Source organism: Cavia porcellus, unplaced genomic scaffold (genome assembly GCF_034190915.1).
Source record: "Cavia porcellus strain 051 isolate PalLab524CR breed Dunkin Hartley unplaced genomic scaffold, mCavPor4.1 scaffold_2, whole genome shotgun sequence".
NCBI lineage: Eukaryota > Metazoa > Chordata > Mammalia > Rodentia > Caviidae > Cavia > Cavia porcellus.
In genome coordinates, this window is record NW_026947485.1 from 66513073 (window position 1) to 66537794 (window position 24722).

General features: G+C 35.1%; 1 protein-coding gene across 8 annotated transcripts in view; it reads right to left on the reverse strand.

Annotated features, from left to right (window-relative positions):
* Cdk14 (cyclin dependent kinase 14) overlaps positions 1-24722 on the reverse strand; it is a 567752-nt gene that overhangs the window by 416009 nt on the left and 127021 nt on the right. For all 8 annotated transcript variants that reach the window (XM_063243002.1, XM_063243021.1, XM_063243042.1 and 5 more), the window contains one exon: positions 6154-6248. In XM_063243002.1, coding sequence (XP_063099072.1) covers positions 6154-6248 — 95 coding nt within the window. The remainder of the gene's footprint in view (positions 1-6153; positions 6249-24722) is intronic.

Below are 24722 nucleotides of genomic sequence, written 5' to 3' on the forward strand. Positions count from 1 at the left end.
AGAGATTCTAGGAGCCATGACTTTATGAGATTTGATCATTTTAATAATGGAAAATCTCCATACTAACTTCTTGGAAAGAGCCAATGAAGACACTAATACCTCCAGATTATTATTATTTTGATTATTATATTAAAAGCATTTTAATCAAGTGATCAAAGAACCTTGATAACAAAAGTAGATAACAGAGGCCAAGACACTTAAACACTGTCTAATAAAAGTTATTACTGCACAATTTAGTCTAATAATTGAAGTCATGCTTCTTGCTTAAACAATAACCTCATTGTCACTTTTGTCAAAAAGATTAGGCATTGTTTGTTTTATCTGCTCCAAGCTAAATGAAACCAGCTGTACCTATGAAGCAGCCTCTAATGCCTGCATTTCTGCTCCAAAGGAAGCTATGGCTGAATTTGCAATTTGAGTAATATTTAAGATTTTAAAAAATAAAATTAGCAGCTATTGGTGGGTAGGTTTTTATACGCCTTGGATACATAACAGTAAGAACTCAACCTTTTCAACTTTTACTCACACAATAGGAACACAGATCTCAACATCTCATGTACCAACTTCATTTACTCCATTATCCACTTTTTAAAAAATCCATTATGTCCTGCTACTTATTTGTAGTGCCTTACCTTGTGCTTTAAATTATAAAACTACATCGATTGAAGTATACTGCAGTGCCATTCTCATATCATATCCTGACAAATAGTCTGATTACTGGTTTGATTTCTGAAGTAATCTACCATAATAATCTTAAGTACACAAACCCAAAATCTAAAGGAAATCAGAGCAGACCTAAGGAGAAACAGTGGGCTCAGAAGCAACCTAAAGCGGAGCTTACAGAATGGAATCAGATTGGCCTCTCTTGTTCCTGGATGGAGGCAGGTGACCTCTCAGGATGCTAGAAGTCAGCATGGCAGTCCAGGTATCAACACTTAAGACTGAAACTTCAATGAGCCAGGAGTCCAGCATTTTCCATCTGGGGATTTCTGACTTCAAACACCCCTTGATAGAGTTTCAATGGAGTTGACCTTCGGGGCAAGCAGTACGCGCCACATCCTTTATCTCACATGTTCTGAAAAGGTGGTTAACTACTGCTGCTTTTCAGCTCCCGCTGCTGCCTTTCTTCTCACCGCTGCTTGTTTTAATTAACAGCATGTTCTTCCCCCTATTTCTCCTGGGGCTCTGAAGAGCTCTTTGAAATGTATTTAGTATATTTCTGTCTGGGTTTGGCTGGTCTCTCAATTTATGAGGTCATTTAATTCAAGTTCAATTATTCAGCACAAATTGGCAGAATGAAATGCTAAAAGAAGATTGGCACTTTCAATCACATAAATCTCGTGTTACATAAAGTGAGCAAATTCCTCCATTGTGCTTATTGACCTCTGAGATAACAATTTACCGCTGGCACAGCCCAGTGTGGGCAGGCTTCCCCTTAGCAGGCTGTCCTAGGAGTGAGGCTCTGACATCTTCACTACAGTAACAGAAACCAAAGATAAGGAAAGAAAATGACCAGTGATCAGGACCATCTGTGTGATGACTGAGCTGAAGTAAGGCTAACGACAGAACAAAGAGCAAGCTGTTTTTCCTCTAATGCCACATGCAGTCTGAGAAAATCACGAGCAGCTATAGTTTCATACCCTTCCTAAATTGCTAGGTTGATGGGGAAAAAGTTCACAGCTTTACAGGCATGGAATTCTGGCATCAGGGAAGAGAGAATTCAGGGAGCTCCCCCAGCAAATCCCATGGCAGCAAGAAGAATATGGGGTTCACATCCTGACTTTGAGGGCCGAGTTGGTGGGTGGTCTCAGCTCCCATTAGCCTCCCAAACCGTATTGCTTGAAGTCAAGTCCATTTTAATACTTAAAAATGACCATGTTGCTTAAAGGAACCTGCATAATATCAAAATGGACCCATTTACTTGCTTAAGGCCATCATTGTCCAAAAAATTTAGTTTGATAACCAAAAGGTGAAAATTTCACTGTGTTTTCCAGAAGAGCTGGGGGTAGGGGGAACAATCCACAAAATGGAATCATGCCAAGGGTCCCACAGGGACACACAGGGATGAAGGATACTTGATTTGCAGGCACATGAAGCTGTGGCTTCTGAGCTCCGTCAGTCCCACCAGAAAAACCACATTAAAAATACTGTTTAGTCAACATCATCCTCTTTTCCTTTTCAAACCCCACGCCACTTTAGTGTGGCATCTCTTGCTATATGCTAGTCTATACAGAATGTATGGCATGCTAATTTATGTAGAACTATTTGTGCCTATGTACCATTTCCCTCATGATTAAATTTCCCCGGGGCAAAATCCACATCTGAGTTACATCTTTTCACCTATAGTATAAAAGGTCATGATTATAAAAATATATATAATAAATATTCATCACTGGTTGAATAAGTTTTTAAAATATCAACAAATTTCAATGTGCAAAAGACAAGCAAACAGATAAAAGGATGATTTCAAAGTGCTGAATGAATTAAAGACAATTTAAACATCATGCATTTTTCAAATGAAAAATGTATCGCCCAAGGCTTTTTTTAAACTATATTGAATACTACAGGAATTTAAAAGAGAAAACATAATCGGAAAACCAAACTAGAAATTAGTAATCACATCTAATGATAAACTGTTTCCTTACAACACACTCACACAAAATACGAGTCAGCAGTTATCAGTCAAAATGAAACAAAAAATCTGCTCAAATATGAAACATGATAAGTTGAAAGCTTTTTTAAAAATAAACAAATTACATTTTTGAATATTGTGTGTTGATACAGATACAATCAGCCGAAAATCTTTAGAAGCCAAGCTCACTACCAAGTGGGGCGCCTGTACAGAAATTTCATGTCACTGGTCCCCAACAGTTGTTAAGGAAGAATACATTCAGAATTCAACAGTGATAAACCCTCTGTTCCTCAAGTTTCTAAATCATAGCTCATTGTAACTCTTCCAAAATTAAGATTTATACCAACCTTTGATAAGGAGAATACACTTTCTTTAGGCCAGGTAAAGAAGAATGATCAGAAAAAGAATAGCTGACATGCACCACAGATACAAACAGAAGAATGCTGTTATGAGTGCCATGCCAAATTAGTGAAATCTAACACTAATAACCATTACGGATTGAACTGTGTCTTCAAATAAGACATGTGGAAGGTCCAGGTCTCACCACCTCGGGCTGTGACCTCATTTGAACACGGGGCCTTTCCCAGAGGCATCAAGTTGAAACAAGATCTTGAGGGCGGGCTTCAGTCCAGCATGACTGTCATCCTGAAGAGACGGAGGAATTACACACAGAGACAGAAACAACACATACACCCACCCTGGAAGGGCACCAGGAGACGATGAGGACAATGAGCAAGGGGGTGAATTTACAATTCAGGATATCAGAGATGGCCAGCACATCACCAGCAGCTCAGAGATAGGCAGGAAACAGATTCTCCCTGACAGTCCTCAGAAGAAGCCAATTCTGCCCACTGTCACGTTGGACTTCAGGCCTCCAGAACTGTGAGACGATAAATTTGTTTGTGTTTTGTGTTACGCCAGTCCTAGCGAACACAATGAACGTCACGGTAAAATCCAAACGTAACACATATAAACCAGTAACATATATATCTCCAACTGAAATTCACAGGATCTCTACAACTACTAGGCAGCTATAGCACATGATAGAGAGCTGCTCTGGAGGATGATGCTAAAGATAACATTTAAAGACGGAGGCAGGGATCCAGACATTTATAGGAGATAGTCAGGAGTACTGGAACAACATCCAACATTTATTTTAGCTGGCACTCTAAATCACAAAGCATTTCAGGAACAGAGCAAACAAATTCAGCTTTCAGGTCCCACTATATGACACATACCATGGAAAGATCAAAACTACAATGAATACTTTAATATGATTTTGTACAAAACACATTACCATAAAAGACACATTACCATGAATGGTGGGATAGGTGTGTGTGAAGTGAGGGGGCAGCATTTTGGATATTTTGAGCATTAGTAATGGTAATGTGTCTTTTACTGAAATAAAATCTTTAAGCACTTTTTAGTATATATGAGCTGCCAAAACGAGCACACTTTCTTGCATTTTCTGATCAACTCTTGTACTGAGTAATTCTTCACCCTGATGTTGCCACCTTACAGCAAGCAAACACAGGCAGCTGGTCATCTCTGAAAGCACGTGAGTGGGCAATGGCTCCCTGGTTCTCCAGTGAGAAGAAATTAAATATTACATATGCCAGAAGGCTTGAAACTGCTTGAGAAATACTTACAAGACAAATTCAGAGCTGCTGGAGTAAAAACTATCAATTGTCCACAACTACCCCTCTCAGAGACTAAAGGTAGTTTAAACTCTTTCCTTTTATATAGGTATAACGCTGAAAATTTTCTCATCTCTAAGATTTCAATATAAATCTTCAAGTTAAGTGTTCCACAGTGTTATTAATTTATATTTGCATAACAGCTAACCACATCTTCTGTGGGCAGGCAGTTCCAAGAGTTTGATCTGTTTCTTTCTCGTGGAAGAGTACATTTGCTTCCGTTTGAGTCACAATTAAAACAAGTCAGAGTATATGGAAGAAACTTCTGTAATATTCAACACAGATCAAATCTTTGCAAGGCCTTCACTATGTACAGGCAATAATGGTATACTAGTTAGGGGAAAATGGCTGTGAGCCAGACACAGCTAAAATAAACTCTGGCGCTAACCACCTGTGTGAACACAGCACGTGACCTCTGCATATACCATGACTCTGCGGTCCAAAGGAGATGATGACAACATAACCCATGACTACAGTAGTGTGAGGACTAAATAAAGCAAGGGTATTACTGCACTTTAAACAAAGTGGTTGTTTAATAAAGGGCATTTAACCTCATGTTATTAACCTTAAACTCACAAGTATGTTTTATGCAGTAGAGTACTACTATGTTCCCCTAGGAAAGGGAAAAACATGGGACACAAGCTCTGATAAAACTTGCTCAGCCATCAAGACTATTACTCTGACATTCTATAATTCTCAAGCAATTGGTTAAGTCATAAACAGCCCTTTGGGATTTGTCTAGTTTTCTATTCCCCATAATACTGGTTTTTCATTCAAATAAAAAATCAAAATTTTAACAGCTTTCAAAGTTAATACTATTATTTTTAACTAATAGTATTTCTGTATTTCTTTACCTACATATGTTCTTCCATAAGGAATAATTTTGAAGAAATATTTCTTTCATTTTCTAAACTTAAAAATCGTGAAAAACCTAAGATTATTGTCCCAAAATAGCCAGATTACATAAATGAGCACATATTCAAAATTTCCAATTATGTGTTTACATTGATCCTCCACAGAATCTTCTTTTGCTTCTTTTTTACTTAATTTAGGCTAAAAAAAAATCACTTCTTCTATAAAGACTTACTAAAAGATGTAACACAGATGGTTTACAAAGATCACTTTTCAGTATCACTTGGTAAGGTTATTAAGGCTTATGTGTCCTGTGGTTATTTCAGAAACAGCATTGCATTTTCCACAAACTACACACCAGTAAATGTGGATTTCTGTTCTTACTCGGTAAGGGGGAAGGAAAACACCCATCCAAAACATACGGCAGTGAGAGTTTTAAAAATCCAAATCTGTGTCCTGACCCAGAACAGCCATGGGGAGGGGAAAACAAGGAGGAATCAAGAGTGGCTTCTCTGTGGGAACAGATGCAGATGATGCCAACGACGGCAGACAGAAAGAAAAATTTGCAGCTTTTTTTAAAAACTAAGTGACTTTTGAAATATGAAGTAAAAACTCAATTTAAAAAGACATCAAGAATGGTGTACATTTGTTTCTTGTCACATCATTACTCTTACACCTAACACTGAATATCCATGTGGGAATAATCCCATCATTCCCCTGGAAATGAACTGTCACTAGAGGGTTCCAACTCCACCAAGAAAAAGAAACTAAGCTGGGTGGAGCAGTTAAACAGAAAGAAACACTGGACAAGCCTGTGAAAGCTTACCAGCAGGACAACCCATTGCACTGGCTCTCACATTTTTTTATAAAAAACAAGTGAAAAGGCTATTTTATATCGATTACTTAAACATGTTGCTATTCAGTATTAAGAGAGCAGATACAATTTACATATTAAAAAAATAATGAACTTACTTGCTCTTCCCTTTGTAAACTGTAGCATAAGATCCTTCCCCTAATTTTTCCAGTTTTTCATATGAGTCAGCTTTTCCAAATTTGGGACTTGTTGGCTAAAAGTGAAGCAGACAGAGGGTAAGCAAAACAGATTGTATCATATTAATTAACAAAATAAATACTCTGATTTTACTGAAAATGTACAGATTCTCTGTCACTTGTCAAATAACTTTTTTCTAAGTTGAGAATATTTATTTTTAAAAACATAATAAACAGAGTATAAAATCTAATATCTGCAAATGAACACATGTAAAATTAAATTTACCCATAATCTAACCAAGAAATCAAATATTTTGCTATCTCCCCCAGTGTTACCTTGCTGATAACTGCTTTTTCAGTTTCACAAGCTGAGATTTCACTATACATACTGTCTTGCATTTGATTCTGTTTTTTACTTTAGAGCCAATATATCATAATCATTTCCCAGGTGATAATTCTCTAAATTTAGAACTAACCTACCGCGATCAGTGGGTCAAATCTAGCTACCACCTATGTTTGCACAGTTTATAAATTTAGGATGGCTTTTTAGGTGGCTGTATAAAAAAGATAACATTTCATATTATGTGAAAATTATAGGCAAACTGAACTTTAGCAACCATAAAGTTTTATTAGAATGATCATGCTCATCATTCACACACTGTTCATGGCTTTCTAGATATAACAAGGTTCTCACTGAAATGAAGCTCATAAGACAAAGCTGAAAATATTTACTATTTCACTCCTGGTGTAAATCATGGCTGCATATTATTCAATCATAGAGAGGACCTTTTCCAACCTTCTAGAGATAATACAAATAGATAATCAAAGGTGCATCCTTTGCATATTATCACATAAAATGGAACTCCCTTGTGTGTACATAAACCAATACTTAAAGCTGAAACAAAATTACTCCTCAAGATTACGATACACCATGACCAAAAATGTAGGAAGAGTGGCTTTTGCGGTGCTCAGTTCCTAGCCAACTTCAACCATGGAGCAATAAAAGATGCATATTGCCCTCCACGGAGCAGAAACATTCAGTGACACTATAAAAGGGTGACTCCAAAACATGACTGAGTTACAACTACATAAGCAATTCAAACCATCTCACCAGAGGCATTATCTAATCACAGTACATAGGTTATTCATAGAAAGTTACTAAAGCTCATGATAATTCATAAATAACCAACTTTAAATTTTTAGAGCATGTTGGCAGTACATAATGATTACATTTATCTTGGGGAGTTGGTATATAACCATATTCATCTTTTTTTTTTTTTTTGGCCCCTTTCCTTCTTATCACTTCCTATTCCAACTCTTATTTCCCTTCCTATTTGGAAAAGCTCTAGTTCCACTCTTTTTTTTACTCTGCTTTTAAATTCCTTTTCCTTTCCCTTCCTTCCTTCTTTCCCTCCTTCCTTCCTTCTCTTCTTTCATCTCTTGATCTACTTCTCATCTGAAAAATATCTCCCTACTTTCTCTTTTTATTTTTCTCTTTATTTACATTTTTAATTTCTCATATAAGAAACTATGCAATATTTACATTTATGTGTCTGATTTATTCCACTTAACAATATGGGCTCAAAGTGTATCCATTTATCTACAAATGCCTCAAGTTTATCCTTCTTCATGGCAAAGTAGTACTCCATTGTGTACAAAATAATAGTATTTAATACCAACTTCAGAAGTTTGATAAAGGAACTTTTTATAAAGTCCAGAGAACCCTAGTCTTAAAGCAGGACACTACTTTTGGGTGTGCTCCTGAACCATTTATGTAAAAACACAGTATCAAGGCAATGATTTGGACTCCCATCATTTTTAAGGAGTCTATTTGGCAGTTTAAATATATACTCATCTCTTTCTCACTCAAAATTCCATATGGTGACTGAAAAGACATCTGTCAAAAAAAAAACCCAGAATCAGAAAAGGAAAAAAATGTCAATATCTAATAAGAAATTTTGAGGAAAACTTATAAAGAATCAGCAACAAAACTTCAGAGCAAAGCCCTAACATTAAGGGAAGAGGACAGAGAAGCCAGATCTTATGAGTAAACACAACACTGGTCAATACGGGGAGTCGATGGGGTCTTCTCAAGCAGGCTATAGGGACAACAGCAAGAGGAGACAGCTGAGATTGCAGTATTTGGGACAGAGAGGTAGAGCAAAGACTTAGTCAACACGCAGAGAAAAGGCAAGGTTTCTCTGTCCCCTGAACAGTATGTACTGCCTCTTTCACACAGTCAACAGAGATAAATTAGAGAAAATGGAATAAGCTATGGGTGATTCTTGAAACACAAAGATGAGTGTACAACCAAAATCACTAACATTTCAGGAAAACTGACAGCCTGAATGAAAAGCATCAAATTTAATGGGCAGGTAAATTAAAACCCAGGAAAGTGAATTCAGAGTGCTGTGTAAAGGTAAGCATAACTTTGAATTTGAAGAGATCACAGCCTTCAAAGTATTAACGCTGGCTGGGGACATAGCTCAGTGATGGAGCACCTGCTTCTCAAGTGCAGGGCCCTGGGTTCAATCCCAGCATTGCCAAAACATAAAATTACATTTGAAAAGGAACAACTGGAAATCTTAGAGATTAAAAATTTATTCAGTAAAATGAAATATTTAATGGGCAGTAAATAAAACAATTAACATACCTGTAAAAATAATAAATTCAACCTTTGAAATGAATTCTCCCACAAAACCTGAGTTACTGTATCTAAGTAAAACAATTATTCAACAAGCATATTTTTACAGACAACCCTGGCTACCAAAAAACCCCAAAATTTTCATAATTAAAAGAGAAAAACTTTACATTACTAATATATTTAAGTCACTCAAATGTGCAATAAATACAGGGTAATTTTACCCCGCACTGGGAAAAACATCTAGAAAGTTCCATATTGTCACAAAATAGAACTTGTTTGGACTGATGGAAAACACACAGGAAGGCAAAAACTCGCAAAGAAGAAATAATATCATGTTGAGATTTCTTGACTCCATCAGGACAGACTTCATACACTAACTCCTGAGGCACAAATTTTAGTATGTTTATAAACTCTTAAAAGGCAGTCACTAGATTTATATAAATAAAATGCACAAATTTCAAGCAAATAAAAGACAACAGAATAAAGTAAAAAATGCAATAAAGGGAGAAGGAGAGGAGTATGAGGAATAGTTCATAATAGAAAAACCACACTAAGAGAAATATCATCAAATAAAAAGGAAGTTGATATAAACATATCAATAATTACAATAAACATAAATGAATCAACTTCCTCTCAAGATAAAAGCTCAGTTTAAAAAGCAAGGAGGATCCAGAAATATGCTACTTAGAAGACACAGAATTAAAACAAAAGAATTAATCTAAAAATAAAAGAACAAGGAGAAAATACAGCTAAAAATATTTTTTGAAAAGAGTATGAAACATATTGATAGACAATATAAAATTCACAAAACAATAAATGAACTTGCTATTTCTCACAAAAATGAATCTTAAATCTAAGAAATGTAATAACCATAAACTAGTACATAGCTTTGAAATATATGAAATCATAAAATGAGAATTCATCAAATCTACAGTGATAACAGTAGACAAACATTGCTTAATATTAACAAAGCAAGAAGATAACCAATAAGTAAAGAACATATAAACTTGAGTATCAGAATGAGCATTTTACTTTAATATATATTAACACATGCTTATATTCATTTTAAGCACACATTTAACATTAATTTTAAAATGATCATAAACTAGGCTATAAAATCTCAATACTGAAAACTACAGAAACACTGTGGTTCAACTTCTTTTTCTGAATGTGATGCAATAAAATTACACATTAAGAGTAATGTTAAAGTATACTGAATTTGAGATTATCTCTAAATGAGTAGACTACAGCTTTCCTGCAAAACAATATGTTACTATAGGAACACTTTCATCTTTATATAACACAATGTTGTTTGCTTTAAACATATATAAAATTCATTTTTTAAAATTATAATAATAAAAAGAAAGTGAAACAATTCATCATCAAAAGTTAAGAACATAATGCTAAATGAAATAAACCAGACACATGAGCTTAAACACTATATGATATCTCTCTTTTGAGTGACATGTAAATAAAGAGCAAAATAAAAGACTGATAAAAGAAAACAGAAATATCATTTGCAAACAGAAAAGGGTCCAAGAGATGGGGAAGGGGGAACTAGGAAGTAGAAAGATTTAAGATGTGTCACGTACATGTACCATATACTTACAATGAGTGTAAACACTATATATCATAAACATGAATTGAAAATAATAAAAATAACAATGAAAATGGGGAAAAGAAATCTAGAGATGGAGAGAGTTGGGAAGGAAAGGAGAATAAAAAAGAATCAAATCACCCTAAGTACATACACCTACTACCTAAGATGCATGTGAACATCATGTACTGCAAATATGTACTAATAAAGTAAAATTTTTAAAAGTGGTGAAAATAAAGTTATATGAAAGCCAAAAAAGAAAATCAAAAGTGAAAATTCATGAGTAAACATGAAGATATAATATTTTAGGACCTCTGGAATGTATCCAAAATTTAAACATATATACCTAGTATGTGATTTAAACTTTTAACTGTAGCTAGAAAAAGAGCTAAAATGATCCAGTAAAGAGATTTTAAAATGAAAAACATTCATGTAGTATGAAGAAAAACATAAAAATGATCATTAAAGCTTAATGCTATTTGCAAAGACGATTAAGAGACAACTCTCTGTAGCTTAAAATAAAAGCAAACCAAATAAAGATTAAACATTCAAAAGAGATGATTACTCAGTAGAAACAGATCTTCTATTGCAGTAGCTAACCTAGAATTGCATGTTTAACTTTATACCAAAATACTAAAAATTTAGAAAACATACATTGTCTGTTGAAGTATCATGTACCCAAATCTACTCCTGCAAAAATCAAAACAAAATAAGCTACTTATACTAAAATTTAGCTAACAAATAATTACTAAGTTGTAAAAAGCAGATACCCTACTGCATCATAAAAATATTAACTGCTACCAAATAAATTTCTGAGATTAGCATAACTCTAAAATCAAAACTCCTTATCTAATCAACTAAAAAAGAGGCCAACTATTATGAACATAAAAGCAAAAATTTTTAAAAAAAGATGATGACTTTTTTCAAGTATGCTAAAGCAATCATGGCCAAGTGAGAACTGTTTCATGAATTCAAGAATAACTCAACATCCAAAAATCTACTGGTACATTTCACTACATAAGAGAAAATAAGGTAAATATAATAAATTCTTAAAAATTTTTAGGGGCTAGGGATTTAGCTCAGCGGCATAAGCGCCTGCCTGGCAAACACACGTTCGATCCCCGGTACACCCCCCAAAATTTTGTGTATATCTGTAACAAAAACAAAATAAGATAAATTATGGGATTCACAAGCAAAGGGGAAGTAGTCTAGTTTAATAAGGATGATTTTAAGGTTTTAGGCTTGAACTCCATGGTAAAGTACATGTGAGACCATAGATCTGGTCTCTAGCACTGAAGAAAAAAAAAAAAAAAAAAAAAAAAAAAACTAAAACAAACAAAAGCGTCATTGCCCAAGACAACTTTATAGTCTTTGGGTGAAAGATATGTTTCACTATCGTATTAAAGCACAGGACAAGGAGTCTCTGTACCCAGACTATTCTAGAATCGCTGACAGCTGATCACCAGAACAAGCTCTGTACTGCCAAATACAAAATATACCTCTACTCGGGTGAATGTCAGGAGCCTACAATCAGTGACACGGACTGTACAAAACAAACACATGCACATTCCTAACACCCTATTCACCTGGCAAGAGCCCACAGCCTCCATGGCTAACCCGTGACCATATATATAAACTTTCATGTTGTTAACTTTCTTAATACAGCTCGTTCTGTGAAGGAAAAAAAAAAGATGTGTATGGAACTAAAGATTTTGCTAACTGTAAAATCAAATCTTTCAAAGTGAGTATGATGGATGGATACTAGAAGCTGCACTTGCAGAGGAGATTTCATCAGGAAACTTCTGTTACTCAAAAGAGGGCAAAGAATAAATTTCTGTCAGGCCTAGGATTTACCCAGCCTATCTCATCTGGGCAGTGACTGAACATCATAGGAAGAACGATCGTGGCGAATGCAGAAACAACTGCTGGAAAATTTAGTAAAGCCCATGAGCATGTTTGCAGAGTCAGTTACTCAATCTGCCACCGTGGTGAACATCATAGTAATCATTTCCTGAGCAAAGTATTTAAGGAGGGGTCAATTTCACTGCAGGATAAAATGCCGCTAATTTTTTAAGTAAGGAAAGAACTCTAGCCTTCACAAAAGCAAATTCCTAGAACTAGAAGACACTGTCAGCACGATCTATTCTAATATAAATAGAAAAGCCCCCAGTAAGATTAATTGGCCCAAGATCATACATTGAGTCTCAGTTAAACACATTTTTTCTCAAAGTAAAATTCATCTATTTAATCCACTCTTATTTAATATAACAAGTATGAGAAAAAAGTTAGTAGCAAAAGTTTTTTACAGTATTTTAATAAAATATATTAATAATAAAGATGTGCATATAAAAATATAAATATAAAAGCATACACATCTGTATCTCTATGTGCTGTAAAATATATACATTATTATATAATACATATGTTTGCTAGAGGTACCAAAACAGCATGGACAGGGTGGCTCCAACACTAGTAAACGGCACTCCTCCTGGTCCTGGAAGTCAGTCCTAGGACAGAATATTGACCAGTCTGGTTTCCCTGAGCCTCTCCTGAGCCTGCAGCTCTGCCCCTTCCTCTCCTTCTCACCGCGTCATCAATGCCTTTCCTCCAACTCAGGGCATCCCTTGGTACCTCTCCCCTTCCTTATAGGAGCACCCATTCTAGGATTAGGGGCCGATCTCAATGATCAACTCAGCTAAAACACATCTTCAAAGACTTATTATCAGATATAGTAGCATTTAGAGGTACTGGGCATTGAGATGTCAACACCAAAATTTAGGTTGTCATAATTCAGCTGATAACTACATAGATAAAGAAGAAACAGACAGACAACACTTTTTCAAAATTGAATACAAACAGGAATGGAGAAAGGAGAAGAAAAAATGGAAGGTTATGATTTGCTTTTCAAGGAATTTAGTTCCCATGTCAGTTAAACTATGTAACCACAGTGACAAGTTTCTGAGGTCTAAGCAGTACCTTCATTTAGGATCCCTTATTTTTTTTCTTTCAAGATACATACAAGATACAAACCATGTGGTGAGCTGAATCAAGTAAAATTTAATGGAAAATTACATGCAAAGTTGCCTGACTAGTCCTGTGTGGGTTACGTTCTCATGCATTTTTCATCACCAGAAACAGCTTGCGAATGTCACACTTTACCATCACCCTCCTGAGCCCAAGTTTTAAATAGAAATTTTAAAACCTATACTAAACTTCAGTATAAAATGATCTTCAATGGGGAAAATATTATGTTCACAGTTCCACTCTAAATTATTTAAAATCAGAATGAGAGGTCTGTGTGTTTGCTTTTGTGCTCCTTTAAGAATGAATCCAATCTAAGTTAAAAGGAAAAAGTGGCTGCAGAAAATTACCTCTTTACACCTATTAGGAGATAGACTGCTAATGGGTATTCAGAGCAAGTACAAGAGGCAGTCCTCACAGAACTGTCAGAGAGAATAGATGCCAGCATCTTTTTCCTCTGGGAAAGGTATAGATACTATCCTAAAAATTGTGTATTTCACTCTTCATACTCTGTCTTGCATATGGAATTAAGACACAGACCTTACTATTTTTTAAAAAAACAGGAAATTGTAAAAACAAGGACAATTCTCTTGTTACACAAATGATTTTCATTTATTCACAAGTAAAAAATGTTAATGGTACAAAGTAGTCCACTCAACTAACCAAATGGATTTGGATACCTTAACTGCCACAGTAAAAGTACTTTCTATTAACATTGCAATGGCAGAAAATTAATATTTTGCTACATTTATTGGTTTTTAAAAACTCAATTATTTATCCTGTGAAACTAATACATAGTTATTCTGGAAATACACTGTAATTTGCAGATCAATCATTCTGAATTCACAGGAAGATAAAGACACATAATTTAACTCTAAAATTGTCCTATTAAATCTACAAAAGAATGCTCCTATGGATAAGCCATGTCCACAAGGTAGTCTAAGCTTCAAGACTTAAAGAGTCTTAAAAACTGAGTATCTTATTTTAAGGACTCAGAAATAAGTCTGTAATTACTATGCCTCTAAATAAGGAATTCAAATGACAAGTTTTTAAAGAGGTCAGTAATATAATCTTTCCTACCAAATGAGTAAAACTAAGAATAATTCATAAAGAGAAGTTCAATTTCAATCATCGAATCACAGGCTTTTCATCTGTCTTTTTTTCTTCCAACTGTATTAAATCATCACGCTTAACTAATGATACTGGATCAAACTAAGATGTGGTCAATCCCAAATATTATCTTCCATTCTTTGATATCAGGTGTGTGGATGGCCAGGAAACAGCTTTATGGAACAACTAGTCTCTGGTTTATCACTTGCTTACTTAGAACGCAGTCTTTGCTTCACATAGTGACTTGGAAATACAGAGGGCTAATCTGCAATTGCTGACAGACACTAACCACATGGAGATGTGGAATTTAATGAGATAAAGTTAATACATTTTTTAAAAAACAGAATAAAAATGCAGACAACCACCAATTGTCTAGACCAGTGCAGAGGAACATAGGCTTGGGTAATGGAAAGCACAGATAATGTTCCACTTGAATAGTATTTGCCACCCTGCAATTAAGGTGTAGTCCCTGGACCTTGGTACCTTAGCTCATTGTGTAACAATATCCAAAACAACTAGCAAATACTGAATATTTACTGTATTCAGCCTTTGAGTGTTGTATACATTACATGAATGTAATCTCTGTAATACCACTATGAGATTGGTTCTACCATTCCCATTTGAACAAAATAATGAAAAGACCAGAGAAATAAAGTAATTCATCTAAGAATTTACTGACAGTACTAGAATTTGAAATCTTAAAAACTTATCAGAACTAGATGCGATGGTAGTTACTATTGTCTTCCCTAATTTGGAACTTGAGGACCTAAAAAGACTTCATCATCCTGTAATGATTTGATTAGTTCTATAATATGCAATAAGTATATAAAGTGGGTGAAGATAGGGACAACTATTTGTAAGAAACTAGAGACAGTTAGATAATGAAGATCTCCAGTGGACTTGCTTTGAAATCTGTATTTCTTTAAATTGTTTTTTTTTTTAAATGTTCTGTTCTGTTTTGATATGTTTAATCTTACCCTCTTTGAGACGTAAAACAAATGTGTAGGACTGATAACCATATTACTGAGCTTTTGTTCGATCATAGAGCAGAACGGTTTGTAGGGTCACTTTTTGAATGTCATTCTAAATACTTTAATTCTATAACCTGAACAGCTATTTCTAAGATGACAATGTGTAACTTATCAACCAGCAATTTCTTACCGTTTGTTTTTCTGTAATTTTGTATTATTTCTACCCTTTTTTTAATCTCCATGTATTTTTTTGTTTCCTTTTCTTTAAATAAAAAATAAAAAAATAAACAAACAAACAAAAAAAAACTTATCAGAACCAAGTCTATCTTTTTACTACTCTCATACTGTTAGAATATTCCTATGAAGTCCCAGTCCCACCCATATGGAGGAGATATTAATTACAACTAGGTCTGTTTTTTATTGAAACCCTATAAACAATGTAAAGGAAGAAAGGTTTATTTAGGCTCATTTCAGAAATTTCATTCTATGGTCACTTAGCCATGTTGTTCCAGATCAATAGCTGCATAATATATCATGGCAGGAACATATGACAGAGGACGCCCATTCACTTCATGGTAGCCAGGAAACTTAAAGAGAGAGACAGAAAGTGGCACGGTCCTCATATTCCTTTCAAGGGCACAACTCTCTACCATCTTTTCACTGCTAAAAGTCTGGCTGGAAGCAAAGCCTTCAACACAAGGCCTATAGGTAACATTTAAGATCCAGACCATAATACTGAATGCAGGACAACCATAATTAAGAGGATAAGGAAGGAGGAATTCAGCCAGAGCTCTGTGAACCCTTTAAGCAAGACTTGAAGTCAAACCAGACTTGGCTTTGCCTTCATTTCCACAACAGGCTCTATTACCCAGTCCTTATACTCCTGTAACAGATATACTCGGGGAAGCCACAGTTAATAGGTAACTTGTTTATGAAGCATATCTAAACATTGGACACAGGGATGAACCCAAATGTCACACATGTTAACATGCAGATGAGGGCCATGGTTATACCTGAAGCAATACCAAGAGGAAACTACAGCAAGAATGGAATGAATTGTCATTCACAATTCTTCCCCTCTCTGCCGAACAGATCTGTGTATCAGGGGAAGCAGGTTTTCATGGTGACTGAAAGAAGCAAATTTTGAGCAACTTGTAGAATGCATAGAGAACATTAACATAAGTAAGAAATTTTGGAAATATGTTCTCTCTAAGCTCAGCTTATAATAGCACAACTCAATGAAATCCCTTCTAAAATTGGGCTGGCAAGATGGGCAGTTTATCTACAGACTCCCAACAGTTGTAGCTACTGAAGAACACAGACAGGTTGGAGAATGACAGGGAAAGGCTATGAAAAGCTTATCACATCAGTGAGAGCATTAAGTACTACCCAGGGAATGGTACTGGGAAAAGTAGGTAGGTCATTCCAAAAAAAGTCTGAAACAAACAGTTTCCTTGAAATATAACAACTGTAATAAACTCTATTTTTACAATTTTCCAGAACTTTAAAATGTTTCTGTCTGGAATAAAAAAGTCATCAAATATGGACTAGTATTACTGCCATTGATATCAAGGCACTCATAGATCCTTGAATGTAGCCATGGCTCCAAACACATGCAAGTCCAGAACTATTTATACAGATATAGGCACCAGTATGAATGTGGTTAAAATAGTTTCTACACCACGGTACTTCCAAGAAACAAGGCTTTCTTCATTAAAATACTAGGTGTGTTGCTACACTTTCAATTGTTTCTTCCTTCTCAAATCTACTCTTGGAGACTACTCAAATAATACTTGAAATAGCTTAAAGATATGAATTAATCCTGGTGACTCATAGGGAAAGGGATTCCCTTGATATTTACCACTCTTACATCACTTTCTTTTAAGAATAACAAATTCTGTGCCAATACAGCTCTCATGCTTTCTCATTTTTACCAAATGATATGAAATGATCAAATGCACACTCTGTTGTGGGAGATACAAAATGGTGTTACACATGAAGTGTCAATGCTTTCACTTTTTCACAAATGGAAATACAATGGAAACTAGCTTTTCCACAAAAAAAAAAAAAAAGTATAATAAAACATCCATTTCTTTCAACAAAAGGCAGAGAACAAAAGGACAGCAGGCAAAAAGACAGAAGCAAATATTGTAGCACTCTGCTAAAAGATAGAAAGAAACTCTCTCCAGTTTGATGGAGAAAGAGAAAAGACATTTTCCAGGGCATACAAAAAGGCTATTAGATGACTAATTTAAAAATAGTACAAGCAATATCTACACAAAGTAATGCAAGTGCCCTGACACATCAGAAAGAAATCCCAAGTTGAAGTAGGATTAGGGTACACCTCTTACAAAACTCACAAAAGAGAATCCAAAGGAAATTAAACCTTCAATGCCTAGTACTCCATTTTTGAAATTTCTACAACAGTGCAATACAATGAAATGTGTTCTATTCACATTCTCATCCACTGAATTTTTCTATGAATTTCATGCAAAAATTCAAAAAATTTAAAAACTTTTAGCATAAAATACAACAGAAAAGAAAACTACAACAGAAGAAACAAAGAAAATTGCCAATTAAACTCAATGGCATAAACACATATTTGTATCTCCACCCTACTAATCCATATGGAAACAACAGTAAAGTTGTAACCTGTAAGACCAAACAGAATGAGATAAAGAAACAGAAGTCTGAGAAGGGAGATGAGTGATGAGAAGTCATTGGCCAGCATAGATAAAGACAGAGTAGCTTGATACCCATAAGATCAAAATCCTAACCCAACAAGAAGTCAATTCATACTTCAGAATCCCAGAAATAATCAAAAATTGAAGGGCTAGAGTACAGCTCAATGGTACAGCACTTTCCTAGCCCACACAAGGTCCTTGGTTTGAACTCCAGCAGAGAGGGATAAAAGAACTGGAGACAGAGGCCCAAAGTGGGCTAAATGCTAAATGGTTGGCTGAAATAAGAAAGAGGTCATTTCTGCTAGACTTTTTCAGACAGGTGTCTGTCCCTCTCTGGTCCCAGCACATGTTTATTCTCTAAAAGGCTTAATCAGAATAGCTCAGAATCGTGACACAAGCACAGTGGATATGATGCTAAAAGAGTCATCTGGAATGAAAACAAGACAAAAAAGTCTTTATAGAAAAGCAGAAAGCCCTGAGAATCACAATGATCCTCTCAGAATAATGGCAGCTAGGCTTTTATGTCCTAAAAACAGGATGGTAAATCCAAGAGGGAGAACCATCATCTAAGGGAGGAAAACAGATCACAAGAGGCTAACATTGGAGGGTACTCCTATCAGATAATTAGGCTTCACTAAAATGCCCCATGCTGAAGGCCACCAGCTGACAAGCCCCCCAGGCATAGGGGGAAAACAATGGAAGTTTTCCTAATCCACACTGAATATCCTTAGAAATATATGAGGCAATATATTATTTATTGCTAAGAACAAGATGGGGTGTTTTTTATAACAATAGTCAAAGAATAGAGAGAGTTCATGGAAATAAACATTAGAAAAATTAAATTTCAAGTGAGGGGTTAAAGGTTAAAGACAAAAAGTTCCCAGAAAGCAGGCAGCAGTGGGGGTGGTAGTGGCATAAATACAGAAAAGATAAGTAAATTAGAAGATCAGGGCAAAAATACCAACATTTCATCTAATAAAATTTTTTTTAAAAAGAAAGAGGTAGACTCAATGATAGAGTTTCTCAAGTATGTACAAGGCCCTGGGTTCAACCCTTGTGTGGAAAAAAGCAAATAAAAAGAGATGCAAAAATAAAAATTAAATAATAAAAGAATATCCTCCTGAAACTGAAAAGAAATTCATTTTAAAACAAAAATCACTAGGGGCTGGGGATTTAGCTCAGCGGCATATCCCCGGTACCGATAAAAACGAAAAAGAAAAAAAATTTAAAAATAAAAATCACTAAATATCAAGAAAAAGTTCATGCCAGATTTTAAAGAAGGTCATACAAAACAAATTAGGACTCAGAATAGTCCTTTGGTTTTCAATAACAACACAACACCTTGGGAAAAAAAACAATTACAAAACAAGTCTTTCAAAAATTAAAAGAAAATAATCTTTTAAACTAGAATCATATATCTGATAACATTAGTATTATATGTGATAAAACCAACATGTTATTGGCATAAAAAAAACAGACTTGAGGATCAGTGGAATAGATTAGAACATGCAGACACAACTACAAACACATTCAGCCACCTTATCTTTCACAAAGGGGTCAAACGTTCACTGGAAGACAGCCTCTTTAACAAATAGTGCTGGAAAAATTGGTTTTCCGCATGCTGAAGACTAAAACTAGACCCATGTCTATCACCACGCACTAAAGTCAAAATGGACTCAAGATCTAAATATTAAGACAGAAACACTAACTTAATGGATGACAAGATAGGTAGAAATCTTGAAGACATAGGGGTAGGCAGAAAATTCAAGAACAAAACACATACTGCATGGGAAGTACTTCAAAGAATCAATAACTGGGGTCTAATCATATTTTAAAAGTTTTTGCACATCAAAACAAATCACCAAGTGGAAAGAAAACCCAGAGAATGGGGAAAAATTTTAGACAACTCTCCCTCAGATAAAGGATTTCTATCTAGAACATACAAAAAAACTAAAAAAAACTCAGGCCTCCCCAAATTCAAAGACTTACTCCAAAAATGAGCATTGGAGATAAATATACACTTCTCAGATGAAGAAACACAAATGGCAAATATATATATGGAAAAATATTCAACATCATTGGTCATTTGAGATATGCAAATTAAAAGAACTCTGAAATTCAATTTCTCTTCAGAAAGAATGGCTACCATCAAGAAATCAACCAATAACAAATGCTGGCAGGGCTGTAGGGGTAAAAGAACCCTTCTCTATTGTTGGTGGCTCTGCAGACTGGTACAACCACTGTGGAAATTAGTGTGGAGATTCCTCAAAAATTTAGGGTTGGAGATGCCATTTGACCTAGCTATTCCCCTTCTGGGCATCTTCCCAGAAGAATTAAAAGCATCATACCACAGCAATATATATGTACCCATGCATATAGCAGCAGAATTTGTAATAGCTAAATCTTAGAAATAATCCAAATGTCCATCAACCAAGGCCTGGATAAAAAAAGATGTGGTATTTTTATACAATGGAATACTACTCAGCTATACAGAAAGATAAATCCGAGGCTTTTATAGGTAAATGGATGCGACTAGAGACCATACTCGTAAGTGAAACAAATTAGACTTGCATGTGTAAACATCGTACTGTCTTCCGAGTGTAAAAAGCTGAAAGAGTAAATAAATAAGATCCAAAATGTAAAAGTGAAAGAGGAAGAAATTTCTCAAAAGGAAAAAAGCAACTGGGTTGGGGGAAAGGGAAAACAAAGAAGGGGAAAGACTCTCTGTCTCTATCTATCTATATATGACAGTCATATTACTAATCTCTACGAGTTCAACAAAAAAAGGCTTGTGTTTTCACTGCTTCATTATTTTTCCTTGTCTATATCTTGTAATCTGAGCAACTACTTTGAAGATAACTAGGGTTAATTTCCTATTATTTTGTTTTGAACTTCTGTATCATCCCTTTTATTCTTTTTTGGTTTTAAAATAAAATAGAAACATACTCCAGGGAATGGCAACAATAACAACAAAAGATTAGTATAATAAAGTTATAGTGATGTCTAAAAAAAAAAAAAAAACCATCTCTTTTTCTCAAAAATGTTTGGAATATGTGCTTCTATGAACCACTGAAATAAACCAATGAAAAGAATGACAAGAAACCCAGATAACAAAAAAAAAAAAAAAAAAAAAAGGAAAAAAGTCTCAGGAAAATGGTGACCAGAAATCTCAGGACCACAGGCTTACAGACTGATCAATCTGTATCAGATTAGGACCACAAAGAACTGCAAAGAGAGTCTCAGGAGAAAATGATAAAAGTACCTGATTCTGATTTGCTTCAGAGGATTTCCACTGTTCTGTTAAAAAGTTACAGTAAGTTAGGTAATATTAATGATATTAATTAGAATAGTTAATAAAGGAAAAGAGCAATTACAACTAGGAAAGAATGGAAATTTAATCACAGCACACTTTGCTTCCTCACTATGAACAATATTTATTTATGTCACCAACGGCACAGTACCTCCCTGGCAAGCATGATGTCCTGAGTTCATTCCCAGTACCAAAAAAAAATATATATATATAACCAAAAGTTTTAAATACTGTATATTATTTTAAGCCAAAATGGATGAACACACGTGGAAACAGAAATATAATAGAGAAAATCATTTTGATGCATCTTTTATTCTGTACTAAAGTCACTTTCCCTCCAACACTGCTTCCTGGATCTTCTCCTTCCCTTGGCCTTTAGGAGCCTGCACCGCACAGAATCTACTCCAAAATCTTCTATTAGGGCAAGAAAGTACTTCAATTTGTCATTCTGGAGAAGTGGCAGGAGTAAAAGATCGTCCCAGTACCGTCAGGTCGCCACAGATCTCCTCCTGTTCTTCCATTCACTGGAGCCACCAATGTCCCCTGGTGATGGCTGTTGTAGCCCTGTGAATGGCCCAACAAGCCACCGGTAGGTACTTGATGACAGTTGGGGAGTTCCTGGTTCTAAGAGGAGTCACCAGTTTCCTGTCTTCCTTGAACCACCTCCATCACATTTCCTGACACCACACAAACCTTAACTATTGCTTCTAAGGGTCACGGCTGGTCACCTGTATTTGCTAAAGACACCATGCACAGGTTTCGGTTTTACCCCACTAGTTGTTCTAATTATATGAAAAGTTTTGAAACCTATTGCCACTGTTATCTTCGCAGAACCATATTTTATTTGACCTTTTTTGTTATCCTCAAGTATTATTTTAATAAGTATATTAACTTTAAGGAGAGGGATACAGAACACATCAGAGAGATGTCTCACCTTTCATATAAGGGTTTTAACTGACTGCTTTTTTTAAAATTAAAAATGAGTATCAAAGTCCCACTGTTATCATTCATGTTATTAGCTATGCATTGACTTTTGAAGTTCTATGACACCCAGTACCAATAAGCATACCTAGCATCTAGACCTTGGTTTCTAAATAATATTCTTTAATGGTGGGGAGAGAGCTAGTTAAGAGAAATGAGTGATTTCAGGTCAGAGGAAGAAAGTAACATAAACTGGGAATACCTCATGGAAGCAGAAATTAAGAAAGTGCTCAAAATAAAATGATAACAATCTCTCAAAAGAACTCCATAAACAATCTAAAAGAGCTCCTTCCCAGTGGCCAAAGCAGAACAATCTGACCAATACACTAATGCTAGGTTTCCCAGGTAAAATACAGAATAGTCAGTTAAATGTGAATTTAGATACACAGTGACTTTTTAGTATAAAATGACTTATTGTAATACCCAGTATGCCAATTTCCATACAACATGTATAAGTTGTTATTAATATAACTATCCAGTAAAATGTGTGATTTTTTTGGTACCATGTGGACTTAATCACTCTCAATAACTCCTTTCATTTCTTCTAGGATGACATTATATCTAATTAGTGGGTATCTGTGACACAAGTGGACCTACCTTATAATCACAGATAAAGATTATGCAGACTAGTATGGGAGAAATCAGATAATCAATTCTCACAATATTAATAATATTTAACTTTCTTAATAAAAAATACAATGCAAGAACTGTGCAATCTTATACATTTTAAGTGGAAGTGTCAATATTCTTCCTAAAGGTGACATTTCATATTCTGGTTTTCCCCTTAAAATATACCACTTAAAATTTATGAAAAGTCATATGCTTCTTAGCAAGATAACGGAATCAAAATGCTCTGTGCACTCTCTTACCTTTTAAACATTGTATCTATGTCAAAACTTTCACAAGAGACTGCGGCCCTTCCAGGGGGAGAACCAGCAGCAGCCCCTGAGATCCACCCCATGTTGGAACTTAGGATGCTGTGAAACCAAACAACCAGCCTGCCTCCCTGCTAAGCAATAGTGAACCTACTGATATACGGCCTAGAGTCAAACATCCCACTTCCCTTACCCTACTTCTCCTGTCCACCCCCGTTAGAAATGGGAACCAGAAATCTGAGTGTCTCCTGGGAGGTTGACCATAGCAAATAAGGGTGACTCCTTCTACCATCTCTTTGAAGGCAAATATTTTTATTAATGTTTTGCTCTATTCTGATTAATAGTACTGATCTATTCAATATTCTGTTTTGATAAGTTCTATAATATTCTGTATTTCACTCATTTTGATATACATGATTGAAAGAACAACTATTATAACGATAACGAAATATACTTGTGATACCTATTACTGTTATCCCGGTAACCTGCTGTGAAGTTCTGTACCAATTTCACTGTACGATTTTAGATGGCTTTATTCTGTCTTGTCTTGTTGTATTTTACCATTTTCAAAATAAAATTTTTAAAAAACTTTCACAAATGTAGGTTAAATCTGAGAATTACTAATTCTTGATGATCAAAAGATCATTGCATTTTTTTTTTACAATGTTAAGTGCAGACGTCTTATAAATAAGTTCTAGTAAAATTATTACAGGCAAAGAGTAGCAATCACCTTGGAATTTTATACCTTTTTTATCAAGTGAATGTTTGTGATCCCCTATTAAATAGTATTTGGAAATGGAGACTTTGGGCCGTAAGGTCATAATGGAGCCTTTGTTAATGAGGTCAGTGCCCTTATATTAAGATGCCTAGAGATATGAGAGCTGATTCATTGCCATGCCCTGCCCCCATATACACTGAGGAAACAGAGAGAAGATGGCCCTCTGCAAACCACCAAGAGTGCCCTTAGCATTCACCATGTTTGCCAGAGCACTGATATGGATTTTGCAGCCACAAAACCATGAGAAATAGATTTCTGTTGTTTTTAGTCATCTAGTCGATGATACTCTATTCCAGTACCCTCAACTGAAACAACCTCCTTAGGTCAAAAGACAAGAACTGCCTTGATTTAGAGTTCAGCAAATTTCACACTGATGAAAAGACTTCCCCTTTGAAGATCTACTTTGACATCTAGCTCGTAAATTATGAACTATTTCTCTTGAAAACAAACTGGAATGCAACATGTGAACACATTTTGACATTTCTTCTGAAACGAAATTCTTTGTGAATTTGGCAATTTCAAAACTATCCTCACTTCACATTTCAAAAAAAGTAAAATTCAAGAACCTCTCCAAGAGTCT